The 20781-nt window shown below is 40.8% G+C and overlaps 2 protein-coding genes across 3 annotated transcripts in view; one reads left to right on the top strand and one right to left on the bottom strand.

The window, feature by feature from the left end:
• The window catches only part of LOC126035435 (protein patched homolog 1-like), a 132558-nt gene extending 117381 nt beyond the window's left edge, over positions 1-15177 (top strand). The window contains exons 22-25 of one of the 2 annotated variants that reach the window (XM_049793981.1): positions 1492-1746; positions 2845-3448; positions 10400-10619; positions 12089-15177. In XM_049793981.1, coding sequence (XP_049649938.1) covers positions 1492-1746; positions 2845-3312 — 723 coding nt within the window. In that variant the 3' untranslated portion in view covers positions 3313-3448; positions 10400-10619; positions 12089-15177. The remainder of the gene's footprint in view (positions 1-1491; positions 1747-2844; positions 3449-10399; positions 10620-12088) is intronic. The other variant, XM_049793982.1, reaches the window with a different exon arrangement.
• Positions 15178-15654: 477 nt separating this feature from the next.
• LOC126035577 (protein patched homolog 1-like) lies at positions 15655-20516 on the bottom strand. Its single transcript, XM_049794218.1, has 4 exons — positions 20472-20516; positions 18627-18810; positions 17370-17650; positions 15655-15834 (listed from the first exon to the last, which is right to left on the bottom strand). The coding sequence occupies exons 1-4, from the start codon at positions 20514-20516 to the stop codon at positions 15655-15657; spliced, it is 690 nt and encodes a 229-aa protein (XP_049650175.1).
• Positions 20517-20781: the final 265 nt, after the last annotated feature.

Here is a 20781-nt window from a genome sequence, read left to right on the forward strand (position 1 = left end):
ATTGTGTTATGTATGGATATCTTTATCATGCATTATTAGAATCAGTAATGCTATGCTGCATGTTTATATATATGTATGTGTGCGTGTGTGTGCATAGAAATAAAACACAAGGTATGTATACAGTGCTAGTAATATTTGAGATATATTTATTTTGGGTCTTAGTATTTGTGGTGGGTTAACTTTGGCTAACAGCCAAATGCCCACTCACCTGCTCACTCACTCCCCCTCCTCAGTGGGACAAGGGATAAAAAAGCTCATGGGTTGAGATAAAGACAGGGACATTGCTTACCGATTACTGTTTTGGGCAAAACAGACTCAACTTGGGAAAAATTAATTTAATTTATTGCCAATTACAGTAGATTCAGGTAGTGAGAAACAAAACCAAACATTAAAACTACACCTTTCCTCCCCCCTTTCCCATGCCAAACTTCACTCATTCACTCCAGACTCCTCTATCCCCACCCAAGCAGCACAGGGGAAGATGGGAGATGGGGATTACCATCAGTACATAGTGGTTTCTCTCTGCTGCTTCTCCCCTCTCACACTTTTCCCCTGCTCTGGTGTGGGCTCTCCCACAGGCTGCAGTACTTCAGGAAAAAAATAACTTCTCCAGCATAGGTCTTCCATAAGCTGCAATGAATATCTGCTCTGGTGCTATGGAGCACCTCCTCTTCCTTCTCTGACCTTGGTGTTCCCTCTGCTGTTTTCCTCTCTGTCTAGCAATTTCTGCCCTTTCTTAGATATGTTTTCACAGAGGCACCACCAGCTTCACTGACTGGCTTGGCTGTGGCCTGCAGTGGGGCTGTTGTGGAGCTGGATGGAATTGGCTCTATCCAGCACAGGGCAGCCCCTCACCTCTTCCCACAGAGGCCACCCCTGAAGACACACACACACACACACACACCCCGCTACCAAGGCCTTGCCGCATACATCCAATACAGTGTTAATAAAACAGTTTTGACAAAAGTACATAATCTCTTATATTCCTAGCAGTATACATGGCCTGTCCCTTATTCAAATATATATGTATGTATGTGCGTATATTGCAATTATGTGTGTCCATCTCTCTTTGCAACCAGCCACTGAACCATACTATACATACACATTTGAGATGATTTATGAAATCACGCTGAGGGGGGAGGCAAGTCCAGGAATTATTTGTATATTTATAAGTGACAAGCCCAGGAATTATTTGTATATTTATAAGTGCAAGCATGTTCATGTACATATATGCACTTGCTGAGACAAGGATACATAGAGGGATATGTATAATCCTATTTGCATACATCTCCAGAGATGGAGATCATGTCTCTTTTTCTTTCATGCATTTTTTCAGTGTAATACAGTGTTGATCAGAAAACTAGTGTTAAGGTTCTCATGGCATGGAAAGGTGTATTTGGCTAAAGAATATTTCTACCAAGTGCTAATAATAATAAGGGTAATGCTAATTGAATGATACTGAATGCTTGTAATTATCATTGTCATTATCAGGTTTCTCCAGCCAGTGGAAGAAACAGATTACCTACTCCATCTTCTGAGCCATCCCTTAGCATCGTGAGGTTTGCACTGCCACCCCAGCACACAAATAATGGGTCAGATTCCTCTGATTCTAAGTACAGCTCTCAAACTTCAGTGTCAGGCATCAGTGAAGAGCTCCATCAGTATGAGGCTACTCAAGGCTCTGGGGCACCAGTCCATCAAGTAATAGTGGAAGCCACTGAGAATCCTGTCTTTGCAAGATCCACTGTAAGTAGCTCACATATTGACTGGAGGGAGGGCAAGAATATTTTTTTGTTCGGTTGGTTTTTTTTAATTTAAATCTATTTCTGTGGGAAGGCTGTAATATTTCTTTCATGTTTCTGGCTGATTATGCTTTGTATCTGTGCCAAAATTTGGAGCACTTGTAGACAGGATGTGAAGGCTTTCCTTTAGAATCAAGTTGGGGGTAAAATTATGGTACCAAAGCTGAGGTCTTCAGCATGTGTAATTGCTGTTATATCATATTAGCACCAGCCACAAGAGAGAGCTCTCAGTCTAGTCAATGACTGTTCTGGGTGACCTCCAGGAAAGAAAGTGGGGAGAGGTTTAAAAGATCCAAACCTCTTCCACACAGCTCCCTGTGGGCCACCATCTCATATACCTCTTCTCTGGACAGCTCACTTGGGGAGAAAGATTGATAGAGCCCAGAAAAAATGAAGTTTCAGGGTTGTATCAAATCTTGGGTCTGTTCCATCTTGCTAATGGGTTGACATAACTGCGATTTCAAAGGAAAGTGAAAAAGCTCCATCTCCTGCTCCCCATGATGCTGCATGCTGAGCTGCAATGTGGATCTCTTTTTGTTCAGCAGAGGCCTAAAAATAGGTACAAGCACAGCCACATTTGAAGTTGGTCACGGTTTATTGACTGATGTGGCTGCTGTGCTTCACGCTTTTTAAAGAAATCCAGAAACAGATTCCTGCAGTCTGTACAAACTAACCCACTAACATCCTGTGTATGTACCCTGGGTGGAGCCTTTTCCAAATGCCTGCAATTCTGCTTTTTGAACCAGTTAAGATCAAGTGCTTGCTATCCACCCCTTTGAAAAGATGGAGCAGTATGTAGGAAGTGCATATATTTTCAGCTGTAGTCCTGTGTTTATCTGAAGTTATGCTTTCCAGGTTTTAACAACTTCAGACAAAAAATGTCTGGAAAAATCAACAGTTCTAAGACTCCAGAACACTACCTTTATAGAGTTAGAACCAGGACAATACCATTATAAATGTTGTTCCTGGGATAAAATATAAAAGAGTGTAGTATTTGTTTGCCTTGCTTTGTCAGAGGCATAACCATGTGTCTCCGTTTCAGGTGGTTCAGCCAGAGACAAGGTATCAGTCGAATCCCAGATTGCAATCAAATCCAGAGGCTGGCACTCAGCAGGCATGGCATCAGGGCAGACAACCAAAATGGGAAACAACAGAAGGGCTGTGGCCACATCCTTACTGTCCTTGCAGGGACACTTTTGAAATTTCTGCTGAACGGCAATCAGGACCTAGCAATAGGGGTTGCTTGGGCCACAAGGCTCATTCTCATAACATGAGAAGCCCAGTGTTTGGTGCCATGAGTGCCTCAGGACCAGCCTACTGCCAGCCTATCACTACTGTGACTGCCTCAGCTTCAGTGACTGTTGCTGTCCACTCTGTCGTGCACAACCACAACTCTTGGGGAGGGAGCTTTCTGTCCTACAAGGGATACTATGAAGCTGATCATGGGCCATTTGAGGACCCCCACATGCCTTTTGATGTGTGGTATGAAAGAAGAAATTCTAAAGTATAAGTTATAAAACTGCAATATGTTGAATGTGAAGAAAGGATACCTGGCAGCAACTCAGAATAAGGTAGATCTGTCTCCTGTAGCCAGTAGATTTGCCTGTCTTGGAAGATAAGAATTCTCTGAAGTACCTTTCCTTCAGGTAGGTTTACTTCTTAGTCCCTGATCATCTGGAATCTTCTGACCATGAATATAGTACGTTTTGTACTAGAATTCAGGTTGGATAAGATAGTGCTTTCCAATGCTAAGAAGTTACAATGATCCAAACATAAACTACTCCAAGAGCCTTGCAAAGAGGGTGAGTACATATTATGATCCCAATTTACCAGAAGAGGAAAATGAAGCAAAGATGTTATGTAGCCCATTCAAAGCTATGTGATTGCATTTCCTGTTGATAGATAATAGAATCACAGAATGGTTTGGGTTGGAAAGGACCTTTAAAGATCATCTAGTTCCAACCCCCCTGCCATGGGCAGGAACATCTTTCACTAGATCAGGTTGCTCAAAGCCCATTCCAACCTGACCTTGAACACTTCCAATGATGGGGCATCCACAACTTCTCTGGGCAACCTGTTCCAGTGTCTCACCACCCTCATCGTAAAGCATTTCTTCCTTATGTCCAATACAAATCTACCCTCTTTCAGTTAAAACCATTGCCCCTTGTCCTGTCACTACAGGCCTTGATAAAAAGTCTCTCTCCATCTTTATTATAAGCCCCCTTTATATATTGAAAGGCCACAATAAGGTCTTCCCAGAGCCTTCTCTTCTCCAGGCTGAACAACCCCAACTCTCTCAGCCTTTCTTCAGAGAGGCGTTCCAGCCCTCTGACCATTTTCATGGTCCTCCTCTGGACCCGCTCTAACAGGTCCATGTCTTTCTTGTGCTGGGGACTCCAGCAGAGCTGCTCTCAATCCCTTCATCCCCCAGCCTGTATTGATACCAGGAATTGCCCTGACCCAGGTGCAGGACCTTGCACTTGGCCTTGTTGAACTTCATGAGGTTCACATGGGCCCACCTCTCAAGCCTGTCAAGGTCCCTCTCTGGATGGCATCCCTTCCCTCTAGTGTGTTGACCACACCACACAGCTTGGTGTCATCAGCAAACTTGCTGAGGTTGCACTCAATCCCACTATCTATGTCATTAATAAAGATATCAAACAGTACTGGTCCCAGTACAGACCCTTGAGGGACACCGCTTGTTACTGACCTCCATTTGGACATTGAGCCATTGACTATAACTCTTTCGATGCGGCCATCCAGCCAATTCCTTACTGATCGAACAGTCCATCCATCGAACCCTATCTCTCCAAGTTAGCGCCAAGGATCTTCTGGGGGACCGTGTCAAAGGCCTTACAGAAGTCAAGATATAGATGACAGAAGTTGCTCTTCCCTTATCCACCAAGGCAGTCACTCCATCATAGAAGGCCACCAGATTAGTCAAGCACAATTTGCCCTTGGTGAAGCCATATTGGCTTTCTCGAATTACCTCCCTGTCATCCATATGCCTTGACATAGCTTCCAGCTAGCAACATAGCTGGCAGCAAACTTTACTGCCTCCATCTTTCAATATCTGATCAAATATATCAGCCCACATCTCCCAGCAGCTAATCCAGCGTGAAATACTTCTGCATCTTACAGTGGAATCTCTAATTGAATCTCCAGCGTTAAGGTAAGGCTTTCCCTTGCCGTTCATTAATCACAACTTTCCACCTAGAATTCTGTGAGTTACAGTTTTACTAAATAGCTCAAATTGCAGCCTTTTTACAACACAGGAACCATCTTTCTGCAAAGAAAATGCTGCCCATTCTATAGTAAGTTTCAGCATCCTACTGAGTAATAGCACTGCACAATATCAGAATTGCATTGCAGGCTAATCTTTTGTTGAACAATTTAGCACCTCTGAATACTGTTGTTTTGCATCAGCCAATTCAAGCATAAAGGCTGAAGTATTATGGAAGAAGAGGAAAGTGCACAAGTGTTTGTCTTTTCCCACCACTGAGGGCTAAGGTCTGGGACCCTTCATGAATACCAAGGTAAACCTGTCAGTAAAAGGAAAGCCTTGCTAGTTGGTATTCAGCACAGCTGGAGCTCAAACAAAATTTAAGGCTGCATTATATCTAATGATTTCAAGAACTCAGCCTTGGGTAAATTCATGGAGGAGAAGGAGTAGGAGAAGAACTGAGGGCAAGTTTGCTACTAATGGCTCTGCTGGCATTAGCTGGCAACAAACTTTACTGCCTCCATGTTTTTACATCTGATCAAATATATCAGGCTTCTGTAAAACTACAAATATCCTGCTACTGTAAACATTTTGGAATTCCAGATCTGCATTAGCAAAAATCAGTGAACCAATCTACTCCACTAAGATAAACCACCAGAACTTTATACTGGGACAGAGATCGACAATAGGCATTAAAACATTTGCATCTCATCCATCTAGCATTAGGATAAACAAGAAGATTATAGCTCTGACCACTTGGTGTATACGATGTCTGTTAATTTACTTACTATTCCACACCGTTGGACTAATCTATCCCTTTCTGGAAGTTTGGGGTCATCTTGACCCACTATAACAATGCTCAGGCTCTGATAGTTTATTTTATTTTATTATTTTATTTTTTAAACAAGGTGAACTAATGTCATATTGTGCTAGAAAACAAGAAACTGATGGGCAAAAAAGTAAAATAAAAGAAGCTGAAAAGTTGAAATGCTCATTTTATATACTAAGAGACCATCCGCTCCAAATTTTGAATGAAGGGCTGCTACAGTCTTCCATTTGCCACGATACAAAAATATGCTTGCCAAATCTTTTGTCTGTTAAGTAGGAAAGTAGCACAGCAAATATACCCCTGTAAATTTAGGCTAAATCTATGAGCAGCCTATATGTCAGTGTGTTCCATCCCTTACAAGATCAGGTCCTAAAAGAATAATTCTACCTTATTTCTTCACCACCAATAAAATAAAATAAAATAAAATATACTGACCTGAAAAAAAATACAAGTTCTATTTCAGGGCATGCAATATCTGTATAGTAATAATCCCCATGTAGGTAATGTATTTAGACCTAAGTGTAAACCTCCTACTCCCTGCTTTCTGCAAATCTCTTACATACATACATAAACAAAAAATCCTGACGAGATTTAGCAATCATTCTCTCAGTTCCTGCCTCCAACATTTTGTTGTTGTTGTCAAATGGATGTCAGCTAAGTCTGATTGCCTATCCAGTTTATGTTTGCCTAAGTAGTTAAGTCATCTTTCAGAGCATTTTTATTTGGCCCAGTTCTACCTCAGTTCTGTTTTAGGGCTAGGATTATTTTATTTTTTTTCGTGCTGCAGTTTGCCACAAAGGACCTGTGTTACTTCCAAGATTAGCGATTTTGCAGAGCTCCAGAGGTTGTTTGGAATGGATTAGGATCTGTTTCATTGTACTTCTCAAATTCCCCTCAAAAGAAAAACTTGCTCTCCTCTCATACTTGACAAATTCACATTCTTAATTAAATCCACAAGAAAATGTGCCTGTAGTTCTAAACAGAAGAGCCTTCGGACTTTGCTTTACAAAATTTTAATATGAAGTTCTGTGTTCATACTTATGGTTCCCTAGCTCCCAAACAGGGCTTTTTTCCTCACCCATTTATAAATTGCTGTAAACCTCATATAAAGATAGCAAGAGAAGGCCCGGAGAGCATCAGTTGCAGTGTAATTGCAGCATGTTTGTAGCTCCATGTGTCCTTTCCAGGCAAATCGTTGTGCATATGAAAGATCTGGAAGACCTATATCTGGAAGGTTAAAGGTAAAATCCAGCTAATATTGGACAATACTAGCTGCTTCAAACTGACTTAATTCCAGAATTAGCAAACTTTGCTGAAGAGGGCCATTTTTGTTTCCTTTCATGCTGGGAGTCAGATTTTCCTGGAACAGATTTTAATACCAGCAATAAAAATACTACTATGTCTAGCATGTGACAAGGAGTTAATAAAACATAGGGAAAACAGGACCATGACGTAAGCATGCTTGACACACCATATGTAGTAATAAAATGACAGATACACTGAAATGTCTAAATGTTAAAAGCATACTTATTTTTATTTAAAAAAAAAAAAGTCAAGACACACAAATGCTTTACCTGACAATAAAATCAAACTCCGATCCTGCGAGCATTAACACTCCAAACAGAGTGGACACAGCTCCATCCAACACTGGTGCAAACATATGTTCCAATGCAAGGACAGCCCTATGGTTCTTGTCTCCTACAGCAGTTAAAAATGCCTGTAAAACAATGAAATCCATTTCATTAGAGAGAGACGTACAGCCTTTCAAACAGCTTCTCCCTTAGTATGCGGTTTTTCACCAGTTAATTACTTCAATTTACAGTCCATTAAAGTATCTCTATAGCTGGCTAGACTTCAAGACAAGGTCTGATCCTGCAGTCATACCATATAGCCGCTGCTGAAGTCACATGACCAGAGTAAGCATTGATTACAGAGTCAGAGCCATAGTAATAATTTTGGAAACAATGCATGCCTGCACCAGTAGGCTTTTCATTTGTTTCTCAGTTTGCTTGTTTCCACACGCAAAGATTTCATTTTATAGTAAAAGCACTTCAGGTGTAAAAATTATAGGGCTATTCTTGTCACTCTCACGAGGGCATAGCTTCCATGACTGTCATGTGAAGTTTGCTGTAAAACTAGCCAATACCGATTCAGGTTTTCCTGAATACACTTGGAACAGACCAAGGACTTGCAACTTTTGCTCACGCACACAGTCACGTCCACGGTAGCATTTACTAGAGGATCAAGTCTTTCTGTCACTTTACACAGAAGTGTCCACTGATACAGCGCATTTTTCCTCACAGGTCTGAGGATCCACACTGTGAGATATTATACACAGTAAGCACTCAACTGATGGAAAGTTGTCAGTGTATTCAACAGGACCAGTATAAAGTAACACTACTAAGTTGTGTGCTGCTTTTTTTACATTCCTATTTCACTCAAGATGAATGTGTGCGCAACTTTTTCTACTTCAAACCTAGCAGCACTATACTATGCCCAACTATATAGCATACTAGCTAGCAGCACTATATATGCCCAACTCTGTACCTCATCTATGACATGTCCCCAAGGCCAGTCCCTGCGGGCTGTCCCTGTGGCCAGTTCAAACCTTGAGAAGCCGCATATAACCAGCCCCTAGGGAGCTGCAGTGACCAGGAGCACTGCAAACAGGGCATGCAAACAGGGACCATCATCTGAGAGGAGCAGTGCGGAAGTTTGCGTGAAAGGGCGTGTGAGAAGGGCAGCACGTTCTACCAGTTGTCAGGCTGCTGCCTTCTCTGCTTACCCACAGGCTTTGGCTACGGCCCCAGCAGTCACCCCAGCTAGCTGTTGGCTGTGCAGCCCTACCCAACAGCTTGAGGTCTCCAGGGAATTAGAAGGGCTTGTCAGACAGTGCTTTGGGATCGTCAGAAGCATGGTGGCAGAGACCCGGCAAGAGCTGCACTCTGCAGCAGCCGGGAACCATCTACCTAGCCAGGTTAGCCTAGGACAAGTGGAGGCAGCCACCCAGACAGAGCATCCTATCACGAAAGCTGCTGTCCAGGTGGAGGGCTGTAAAGTCTGTACTCCACACTCCTGGGTGGAGGAGGGTGCAAGCTCCACCTGTGCAAGGTGCGCTCTGGTGGAGTCACTCAGGCAGCGGGTGGAGGAGCTGCAGGAGGAAGTCAGCAGGTTACGCCGTATTAGGGAGGGGGAACAAGAAATAGATAGAGTATTATTTGAGACTTTGCAAAAAGAAATACTAACGCCCCGTGGCACTGACCTCCAAGGACTACCAGACAAAGAGTGTCAACAGCGAACAGACAGCATCTTGGAGAAGGAGATGCCATGGTCTCTGGTGACTCTTGGCAACAGGATATCACTTCGCCCCCCCCCCCCCCCCTTTTCCTCGTATGTACCAACCAGCAACATATACGAAGTCTTAGCAGTGGGTGAAGCCAATGAACAAGACTCACAGGGAGAAACTGCACCAGTTGCACACACTAAAAACTGCAAAAGGAAGTGGCAAGTGCTAGTAGTAGACCACTCTCTGCTGAGAGGCACCGAGGCACACCCATCAGCCGGCCTGATATACAGTCAAGGGAAGTTTGCTGCTTGCCAGGAGCCAAGATCCAGGTTGTCTCAGAGAGACTGCCACAACTGGTTAAAAGCATAGACTACTATCCCCTACTTCTTTTCCATGTGGGCACCAATGACACTGTAAAGCATAACCTGGGCAAGATCAAGCAGGACTTCAGAGCCCTGGGGGCACAAGTGAAGGGGACAGGGGCCCAAGTGATCTTCTCCTCTGTCTTGCGAGTCAGGGATAGGGGTGCGGGCAGAAGTCGACGCATCATGCAGATCAACACCTGGCTTTGTGGCTGGTGTCATCGCCACGGCTTTGGCTTCCATGATCATGGGACGTTCATCGATGAATACAGCCTATTAGGGAGAGATGGGATCCACCTATCTAGAAGAGGAAGGAGAATCTTTCCTGGCAGATTGGCTGACTTAGTGAATCGCGCTTTAAACTAAGGAACTTGGGGGGTGGGGTCCAAAGCCGTGACATTTGTGTACTCATAAGCAACAGAGTGGATGAGCGCACCTACCAGAGTAGTGAGGAATGCTCCCCAACCCTCCAAAAAGGTTCCGCCAAAAAGGTGAGACAGTCGACAGTCCAACTGAAGTGTCGCTATACCAATGCACGCAGCATGAGTAACAAACAGGAGGAGCTGGAAGCCACTGTGCAGCTGGAAAGCTATGATCTGATCGCTATCACTGAAACTTGGTGGGATGAATCACATGATTGGAGCACTGAAATTGATAGCTATAAACTGTTCAGGAGGGCCAGGCAAGGAAGGGAGGGTGGGCGGGGGGTTGCCCTCAATGTAAAAAAAATGGATTGATTGCACAAAGCTGTCTTTGAAAAACAGCAGTGCACAGGTTGAGAGCTTATGGGTGAAAATTAGAGACCAAGCCAAGAAAGGAAACCTCGTGGCTGGTGTTTACTACAGGCCACCTTATCAAGGGGTGGATGTTGATGAAGCGTTCTTGCTTCAACTACAGGAAGCATCACACTCACAGGCTTTGATCCTGCTGGGGGTCTTCAACCACCCTGACATCCACTGGAAAAGTGACACAGCAAGCTGCAAGCAGTCTAGGAGACTCTTGGAGTGCATTGAGGATAACTTCCTAATCCAGGTGATAGAAAGCCCAACCAGAGGAGATGCATTACTGGGCCTGTTGCTTACCAACGCAGAGGAACTTATTGGAGAGGTCAAGATTGGTAGGTAGCCTGGGCTGCAGTGATCATGCCCTGGTGGAATTCATGATCTTGAGGGATATAGGCCAGGCGAAAAGTATAGTCAAGACCCTAAACCTTAGGAAAGTGAACTTCCAGTTGTTTCCCTGTGCTCTGATCACTGAATCAGGCTATCTTCTAAAACATCACACAGCAATGACAGTGAAAGTATAAAATTGCCAGTTACTTCAAGAATTGTCCTTTTTCAAATAATATTAATCAAAAGAATTTGAAGTCCATAGTGAGGACTAAATCCCTCTGGGAGATGGGCTGAGTGAGAGAGATGGGAAAGTTCCACCTTGCCTAGTGCGGTGTTGCGTTGTGGGGTGTCCCCTGCGCTTTGGGGATGTGGTGCTGTATTCGGAGATCTGCCCAGCAAGCTCCCAGATTGGAGGAGTCCCTGGGCCAAGCACTCTGTTTTGCTAGGGGCAGTTGCAGTGGCTATCAGATTCATATAGGTCAAAGATGACTTAACAGGGCATTTAATATGTTCCTGTGAAATAATATTCTGCTGGTTCATCCAAGAATTTGTGCGTTTTGAAACTTAAATCATTATCTCTCCTTAGGCTAGCAATAGAAAGTTACAGGATGTAGTGCTGTTCAGAACAGATGGGATATTTTAGATGTTTGGGGAAGACTAAAGCTGTTTATTTTCTTGAAAAAAACCCCCATTAATTTTATGGGGAATGCTTTGAAGGGGAGGAATAAATTGAGTTTTTTACCCCTAAAGCTTTTTGGGGCTTGTGGTTGAAAACCAATTTAATTATTTTAACTCATTTTTTTTCCCCTCATTTTGGGGAAAAAACCCAGAAGTGTTAAAACCTTACTTAGCTCCTGGTCCCTATTTTATTGCTCTGCTTTTCACAGCTTTTCAGTGGCAGACACTAGTTTGACCAAAGCAAGCCATTTTATTTTGGTTGCGGAAATATTTTACACACACACATGCACATACACACACATATGTGCAGAATTTTGATGGAAATTTTTTGATGATTCCTGATAAAAATCACCTTCTGATTTATAAAACTTCTCTCCAAACATCTCAAAGTGCAAATAAACCTGAATGCATTTACACTCAAAGTCTAGGAATATAGTAAGTAATAGTATCCTCAGAATAAGGAAATGTTTGGGCTCAGATTTTCCAAGCTGAACAGCAGGCTAATATGAGAATCTTAACTGTGTCCAGTATCAGATACAGCTTTTTTCTCTTTGAAGTGTCCATTGGTTTTGTCTGAATTTGTAGCATTCAGGAATCCAGGCATCCACATTTTTTTCAACTGGCATCAGGATTTCTTTACCAAGAAGTCCATGACTGATGGAAAAAGAGTCCAACATTGCCTGACTGCTAACTGTAACCACAAGAATCATGAAATGAGTGTTGGATTAGCTTGATTTGTTTCTTTTTCTTGAACTTTAATTAATGTTTGGGGTTTTTTTCCTCTGCATTTGTAAAGGGTAATAACTGAAGCAACGAAGAGGCCAAAGATGGAAAACTCTATTTCCAGAACTGCTTGAAGAGCTGCTCAAAGTTGTGGAAAAGGACATGCTGCATCAGGACAACAATTCACTGTTACTGTAACTTATTGTATTATTTTGTTAAATATTTCTATAAATATTTAAAGATGTACACATATGTAATATATGAAAGAACATTGTAAAGTAGTATAATCTGGAGTCATTTGCCTCTAGTTAGTAGAGTGGGGACAATTTTGGGTTTGCTCTGTACTTACTGTATATTCATCTCTTTGCCACAAGTAAACTTAATCTAGTTCTAAATTTCAGCATAAATTGCTGCTGCTTAAATATTGTATGATTTACTTGTATAATTCTATGCAAATATTGCTTATGTAATAGGATTTTTTTTTTCTGTAAAGGTACATGCTTGTTTAAAATATTTTAAATTTGCATATCACAACCCTGTGGTAGTATGAAATGTTACTGTTAACTTTCAAACACGCTATGCGTGATATTTTTTTTTAAATAAGCAGATATGAAGAAAAGCATGTTAATCTTGGAGACTTAAATAGGTTTAGCTGTGTGCAGGTTTTGTTTTGCTGTGTGTATTGATGTGTGCATCTGGAAGCGTGCATGTCAGTGTGCGTATGTTCCCAGTGTACTGTAGTTTCTCTTTTACTGTATGGTAACCCTTAATGGGCTTATGAACCCACTGATGCTGGTGTGAGTCTGGCTTTCCCTGTTAGTAGGCACTAGTGAAAACCGCATTGGTGTTTACCAACATGTACCATAGACTACCATCATCAAAGGGCCAAGATAAAATAGAAGCGAAGACAGGAAGTCAGAGTTCAGGAGTGTGGTTCAGTTTCCCGCTCTATTAATGACTTGGTACACGTGATTTTGGTCAAGTCACGTAATTGCCCTGTACCTCAGTTTCTCAATCTGTAAAATGGGTATAACTGTACTTACCTACCTCCCAGGAGAGTTGTGAGGCTTAATTACTGTTTGCAAAAGTGTTTTGATATTTTTTCATAAACGGTGCCAAGTAAGTGCAAATGCTATAACCATTCTTCTTTCACTTCAAAAGGTGCTGGATATTGGGAGGTGCTGGTGGTTATAGAAATTCGGTGAGCATATGCCTTATTTTGATATTGATACTGTTAACTATGAGTGGCATTAGAAGCTAAATAATCTAGTTTTTTGTTGGTAAGCCACAGCTCAGCTGTGTCCTTATAGCATTCAAAGCAGTATCCTGTGTCACCTTATTTTAATGGCAGGAAAGAAGTTAATAGTAAGTGGGAAAAATCAAATGGAAGGATGAAAAACCCCTTATATTTTTACTTATTAAATATCAATGACTTTCTGTTGGATCCAGGACTCTAATGAATGACACTTAAGACCTGGTATGTTTTTTTCACTGCTGTTTTGATTGTTTTTTCCCCCACTGCATTGGCACTTTTAATTAAAACAGCTAAACCGGGATCTCTTTGTGAAACTAATTTAGCTTTTTTTTTTTTTGCCACCCAGAAAGCCAGTCATATCCTGGGCTGCATCAAAAGAAGTGTGGCCAGCGGGTCAAGTGAGGTGATTCTCCCCCTCTACTCTGCTCTCTTAAGACCCCTCCTGGAGTACTGAGTCCCATTCTGGGGTCTCCAGTACAAGAAAGACATGAACCTGTCTAGAGAAGGACCATGAAAATGGTGAGAGGGCTGGAACACCTCTCCTCTGAAGAAAGGCTGAGAGAGTTGGGGTTTTTCAGCCTGGAGAAGAGAAGGCTCCGGGAAGATCTTATTGCGGCCTTTCAATATATAAAAGGAGCTTATATTAAAGATGGAGAGAGACTTTTTATTAAGGCCTATAGTGACAGGACAAGGGGTAATGGCTTTAAAGTGAAAGAGGGTAGATTTGTATTGGACATAAGAAAGAAATGCTTTACGGTGAGGGTGGTGAGACACTGAAACAGGTTGCCCAGAGAAGATGAAGATGTGGATGCCCCATCATTGGAAGTGATGATGGTCAATGTCAGGTTGGAATGGGCTTTGAGCAACCTGATCTAGTGAAAGATGTCCCTGCCCATGGCAGGGGGGTTGGAACTAGATGATCTTTAAAGGTCCCTTACAACCAAAACCATTCTATGATTTTATGTTCCCAATATTTGGCCATCTCCAGTGTGCTAGGATCCCCTTTTGTTGTCAGCTCCTTTCACTGTCACCAGATTCTCTCAGTAGTCTACCAGTCCTCCTGTTGAGTCTAAAAGGTCTATTAAATCCCCATCCAATTTCTCTCCATCTCTTGCCCCATTTTCTAGCCCCCTCCTTTCATTTCTTTTTTGATTTCTGTGGTACTAATATACTAGAGATTATAGTCAGCTACAAAAATCTTTTTCCTGAGATGATATTATATTGACCAGATTCACCCATTCTTACGTTTTAATACAGTTCTTCTGAAAAATAGATTAGAATAGTCTTACAGGAAAATGATTTATGCTGAGTGTGTGAAGAGACCTTTCTGTATGTAATGTTGAGAGTTCTGAGATATAACACTACTAAGAACAGGTAAATTGAAAAATTTTTAAAACATGGGTAGCTTTTCATTTGTAGTATATAAACATTTAAATTCTGAAATTCCCCAATTTCTAAGAAAATATCTGAGAACTCCAACTTAGTATTAAAATTGCTTAATTGGCAGAAAATAGAAATCAGGTCTTTGTCTAAGCTTATCCTTAACATTGCATAGATCAGCACTGCCACTGTCAAATGTGAACACAGAAAAATAGCCCTTTACTCTAGTCTTGGTCACCAAATAAATGCATAATGAGCATCCACAACTGCTCTCTTGCAAGAAAACTGTCATTTCCCTGCACTTCTGTACATCAGGTTGACTAAGCTGGATGATTAGGTGCACTCTAGATTTGGACACCTAACTTTGAAAATGTTGAAAATGTTTATATAAAACATTCAAACGTTTTTTTTCTCTCTGCTTCTCTTTATTACATTGGAAAACTCTTTCCCTACAGATTGCACATTTGAGCCCATTATTAGTAGCTGATGGGTTTTGAAAGAAGAATTCAAATAATTTAAATTTTAGTGGTCCAGAGAGATTAAATGACATTATATGATTTTGAATATCTCCCTTGAAATGTTTCTTTACCACAAGATACAGATTTTACATACAAGAGGGCATAAACAGCTACATAGCACTGAGAGTCAACAACAGCGAGGCTGCAGATAATGAGTGGGAGAGTGTGGCCTAAAATAGTGAATATTAAGAACTCTTCTTTGTCTATGTATTTGTATAGCTCACACAACCAGATACCATATTTACCCATGATCTTAATCACAGTTTTCAAAAAGCATTATTAAATACTAAAATACTGTTATGTATTCCCTCTTATCTTCTAGGAGATTGACTCAATAGTTAGGAACTATTTCATCAGATCAGATGTACTCTACCATGAAAATTCAAATGGCACACAAAACTTTGTGCAAGGTTCATGACTCTTCTGAGAATCATGTCACTGACTTAGGAGTCTAAGTAAGGATTTGGAATATTAACAGTCACCATTTTATTTTAAAATACTTTGAAAATGCTTTCTAGTTTTACATACCAAAGCAATATGAACAGTGAATTCCACACCAATGCCAACAGAAGCAACCAGGATAACCACAGGCACTGCACTCAGCTTTATTCCAATTAGACCCATTATGCCAAACAGCTCCACAGTCATCAGAGCCAGCACCACCACCTAGATGATTTCAAACAGCCGTTAGTAACTTCTCATAGTCTAGACAAATGAAAAGGAAGGATATTTCAAAACAACATGGGGACTATAAAACATATCCCTCAGATCGGTCCTCCTCTTATCCCCAAAGACAAGCCACTTTTCCTTGTTACATTGTGCTCAATGGCAATGACCCTCTAAGGAGTTAGTTTAAATTATTATCCCAAGAACCAGTTAAAAGATCAAGCATCGCTTTTCTATTGATAACAATTTATCAATGTGATTTGAAAAATAATTTTTTTCTTCCTTCTCATGGATACCCACTGGAAGATAAATTTTCTCTTTTTCACCTGTTTCTCTGACAATCCTTCTAGAAAAACTAACTTTCAAATAACTGCATTGGAATTCTTTTTGTAGTACTCCAAATGTAAGTGAGGATGACTCCAGAGTAGGTTTAAAGCCCAGAAGAAAGTGAATGTCATAATTAGCTGATGAGTCTCGGGTTACAGAGGGCCTTCGAGCTTTAAAGATACTTGGAGGGATTGACATGGACAATGCAAATAGTTAAATCCAAAGGAAAGCTTTTATTTTTCTTTCATGTAAAAAATAATGAGGGGAGGAAATCTGTGGAATCAACTTCAAAGTTTCTAAAGCCAAGCAGGAAAAAAAGAGACAAACTTATAAAAGCAATGGCAGACTGAAAATAAACCACCTTTCCAAGGTGCACTGTAATAAATTATTTTATAAGCTAATGAATCAAGAAAAATAACATAAATTGCTTGATTAAGTGCTATGAAAAATATTTTAGACTAAACATTTACCTTTTAATATATTTGCCATATAAACATATATTACAAAAACTAGTAACTGTTTTACACTTTTCTAAACCATGCAACATTTATAAAACCATACACATTTTATAAACCATACAACAGTTTATGGAATTTAAACATAGGAACATCATCATCCAATTTAACTTGAATATTTACTATGACGCTTATGGTGCCTTGCAGAAAGCATGGAGAAGTATTCTCTTCAATTTATAATTTTATAACTCTTTCTCCTCAATAGCCCAGTTACACACTTTTCTCAGTGTGTACTGTACAACCTAAGCATGTCAGTATTTCCAGAAAGACTGCATTCAGAAATCAGTGGGCAAATTTACAGGCAAGTAAGTCACAAGCAACTGCCTTGAAAAATAACAGTCTGATATATAGGAGGAAGGAAAAACTAAATAGAAATAACTTTAATATTTAATAACATTCCTAATTTTCCTCTGTGTATTTCTCATGATAATGTGCATCTGAACAAGGGCAAAAGTTCACGTAACCTTATAAGAAACCTTTAAAGCTGCAAAAAGGTGGCCAAAGGATTAAGGTTATTAAGGTTTGTACCTTTAGCATGAACTCTACCCCCTCAAGTTGAATAAATATATAATGAATGATGCAATATATATACGCCATTAGAGACCCAGACATAAAAAAAACCCCTTCCTGACTACAGCAAGAGCTATGCTGAAAGCAATTTGACTTCAACAAAGACCCTTATAATAAACTTACAATGATGCCAGATGTCCAAGGGTTCAGGAGGAAGAGGGCACACACCAGAAACGTGCAAGCCAAAACCACACTAATGGATAAGAGGAGCCAGTGACGAAGCCCAATATACTGCTCCCAAAATAGAAATGGGTAACCATTTGGGTAGCTGGCAACCCCCAGGCCAGCATAGTTATTACAGATAGCTCTCACTTTCTTGATAGCTTCCACAAAGTCAGAAGTTTCACGCAATCCATTGAGGTAGAAAGGAAATTGAGCATATTCTATGGGCTCAGCTGCTGGAACTAGGAAAAGGATAGCAATGTTTTAATGTGTTTGGGAAGAAGGAGATACACAGAGAGCATGATTAACAAGACACTTGTTCTCTATAGCAATATGCTTAAAGGTGTTAAATATAAATTTTGCATCTTTGGAACAACTGACACTTTAAAAACACTAAATACAGGAGATTACTATATTTGAGATGAACACGGCCTGTTATCAAGTCCCCAAACCATTCTATATAATTTAACAACTACAGATATAGTTCAATATATGTATTTTATCTTCACCAGCCTTCTACTGAATACCTGCCCTAGGGTTCAGATACACTGAAGCACAGCTAGCTTGTTACCTAAGCACATTTTCAAGAGTGCCAGTCCTCCCCCACGTCCTCTCCCATTCCCCCCTGGTGTCCAACAAGCAATCCTCCCAATAAATTCAAAGCTGAAGCAAAGCAAGGCAAACCAGCATTACTGCTCAAGATGCAAACCAGTGAACAGCACAGAGTGGGAGGGACAGAAGGAGAACACCCACTCACACAGACTGCTCCCCTAAATAGCTCTTGCACCATATCGGTGTTGGTAGCTTATACATATGAGCTAACTTGATAAAATTTCCTTACATATTAAAAATTGAGGATAAACATGATGTAATCTCAGTGATTAAATTCAGGAATTTCATGCAATCTCCAGGTTTCTCTCACATATGGAACTATCAGATGACATTAAAAAGCAATGCTTATTATAAGTTTTTAGAGCTTTGCTAGAAACTGTTATAAAACTCATTTTTCAACATGATAAAACCCTTCAGTGGTGCCACATTACACTAGATTCCACAAATGCATTTGTCTCCTGAGGCTACAGAGTAGCACAATATATTGTTCTGTTTATGCTTCTGAGCCCTATATAGCATCACCCAACTATACAGTTACTAGATCTTGAAGGAAGGAGTGAGAGCACCTATATAAACTGTAAGACATTAAGATGAAATGTTACTTACTTCTCAGCCTTGTTTCTGGCATATAGTCTGCTTTGTCATGGACCCATTCTGGGCGGTGAGGCCGGATGTTGGCTTGTGAGGCAGCGTAGGCCACAGGGTCATTGCTAACCCAGGCTGTCAGGTAGATGTAGAAAACATTTGGGTTAATGATTCCATCTGCATCCACCAAACGCTGTTTAGTCAACTGCAAAATGGAAAGATTAGAAGGCATTCAGAATGAGTTTTGTTTTCAGGGCTCTTGCTGCAAAGCTTATGACAAAAAGCCTAGGGATGCAACACACACATATAGGAGGGGGGAAAGAAAAAGACAAACAGCATAAAGTTTCACTTGAAGTGACTTACCAGCAAACTATTTGTCGTGGTTTAACCCCAGCCAGCAACTAAGCACCATGCAGCCGCTCACTCACTTCCCCACCCCACCCAGTGAGATGGGGGAGAAAATCAGGAAAAGAAGTAAAACTCATGGGTTGAGATAAGAACGGTTTAATAGAACAGAAAAAGAGAAACTAATAATGATAATGATAACACTAATAAAATGACAACAGCAATAATGAAAGGATTGGAATGTACAAATGATGCACAGTGCAATTGCTCACCACCCACCGATCGACACCCAGCTAGTCCCCGAGCGGCGATCCCCCACCCCCACTCCCCCCAGTTTATACACTAGATGGGACATCACATGGTATGGAATACCCTGTTGGCCACTTTGGGTCAGGTGCCCTGGCTGTGTCCTGTGCCAACTTCTTGTGCCCCTCCAGCTTTCTTGCTGGCTGGGCATGAGAAGCTGAAAAATCCTTGACTTTAGACTAAACACTACTTAGCAACAAATGAAAACATCAGTGTTATCAACATTTTTCACATACTGAACTCAAAACAGCACTGTACCAGCTACTAGGTAGACAATTAACCCTATCCCAGCTGAAATCAGGACACTATTGTTTGACAACAAAGAAAAATCTAAATAACTACAGTGACAGTGGAAAGTGGTTATTTATAAACTAATATTTATATAATATTTATAACAACCACTAAATCAGCAGATGGTTCCAGAATAGATTGAACCAATTAAATCTGAATTCCAAAAGACTATCTGTAGCTGAGGGTGAAAACCAACCAAATTGGAGAAACATATTTTAAAGAAAGGGGGAAAAAACTTAGCAAGAGTCCCTATACATGCCTGTGTGCAGTTAACCTCTGTTGTTAACATTGAAGGAAATGCCACCCAGTAAATGGAGGAAAGCTATAAAAATAAAACAACATTTGTATAAATTTTTCTAACATTTGTCTCTTATGACCTATATATTTCAGAAAATGCCCAGTGCCAAAAAAACCAAAGTGCACTGTGTTATTTGGGTTACTGTTGGCAAATGTATCTGTGGGGTAAACAGCTGTGGTACACTTCTAGGGTTCTGCAGCCAAATACTGCACAGCTAGAGCTCTGACAGAGGACTCTGTGGATTAAAAGTATTACTGGGTTTTTTTTTTGTTTTTTGTTTTGCTTTGTTTATTTAAAATTCTGGCTTGGCTCCAGTTTCAGGTCTTTTTAATGAAATGAAGAGCAACAGTGACAGCAGTTTAAAAAAAAGCGCAACCCCCCCTCCCCAAAAACTAGATTCCAAGGATCTGCAGGATCCACAGGATATGTAACAACTGTTTGTCTTCAAACTGTCTTTGGAATTGCATAGCACAGCACTCAGCCCTTGTGGGTGCACCACACTTTTCTTCCTCCCAGGCACAGGAAATTGTATCAGCAGCTGTAGTCCAATCACATTTGTTCTGCAGTGTATGTGGTACACACTGCTAAAAAAAATCTCACTAAAGGTTTTCTCCTTGGCTCCCTACCTTTGCTAAATTCATAGCTGAAGCATCATTCAAACCTGACAGCATGCTGCATGTTGCCATATAGCAGTGTGTTTTACACACCATAGTAACTGAACAATGTAATTAAGAAGTTAATAGTAAGTGAGAAAAATCAAATGGAAGGATGAAAAAACCCTTATATTTTTACTTATTATATATCAATGACTTTCTGTTGGATCCAGGACTCTAATGAATGACACTTAAGACCTGGTATGTTTTTTTCACTGCTGTTTTGATTGTTTTTTCCCCACACTGCATTGGCACTTTTAATTAAAACAGCTAAACCGGGATC

Source organism: Accipiter gentilis, chromosome W, assembly GCF_929443795.1.
Source record: "Accipiter gentilis chromosome W, bAccGen1.1, whole genome shotgun sequence".
NCBI classification, from domain to species: Eukaryota; Metazoa; Chordata; class Aves; order Accipitriformes; family Accipitridae; genus Astur; species Astur gentilis.

Excerpts from the sequence above, each read along its gene's own strand:
- LOC126035577 (XM_049794218.1), bottom strand. The coding sequence starts at position 20,516 with ATGCTGTCAGGTTTGAATGATGCTTCAGCTATGAATTTAGCAAAG. Across the intron at positions 18,811-20,471 it reads CAGCTATGAATTTAGCAAAG|TTGACTAAACAGCGTTTGGT; the intron begins GTAGGGAGCCAA and ends TCCATTTTGCAG. Across the intron at positions 17,651-18,626 it reads GCCAGAAACAAGGCTGAGAA|TTCCAGCAGCTGAGCCCATA; the intron begins GTAAGTAACATT and ends TCCTTTTCCTAG.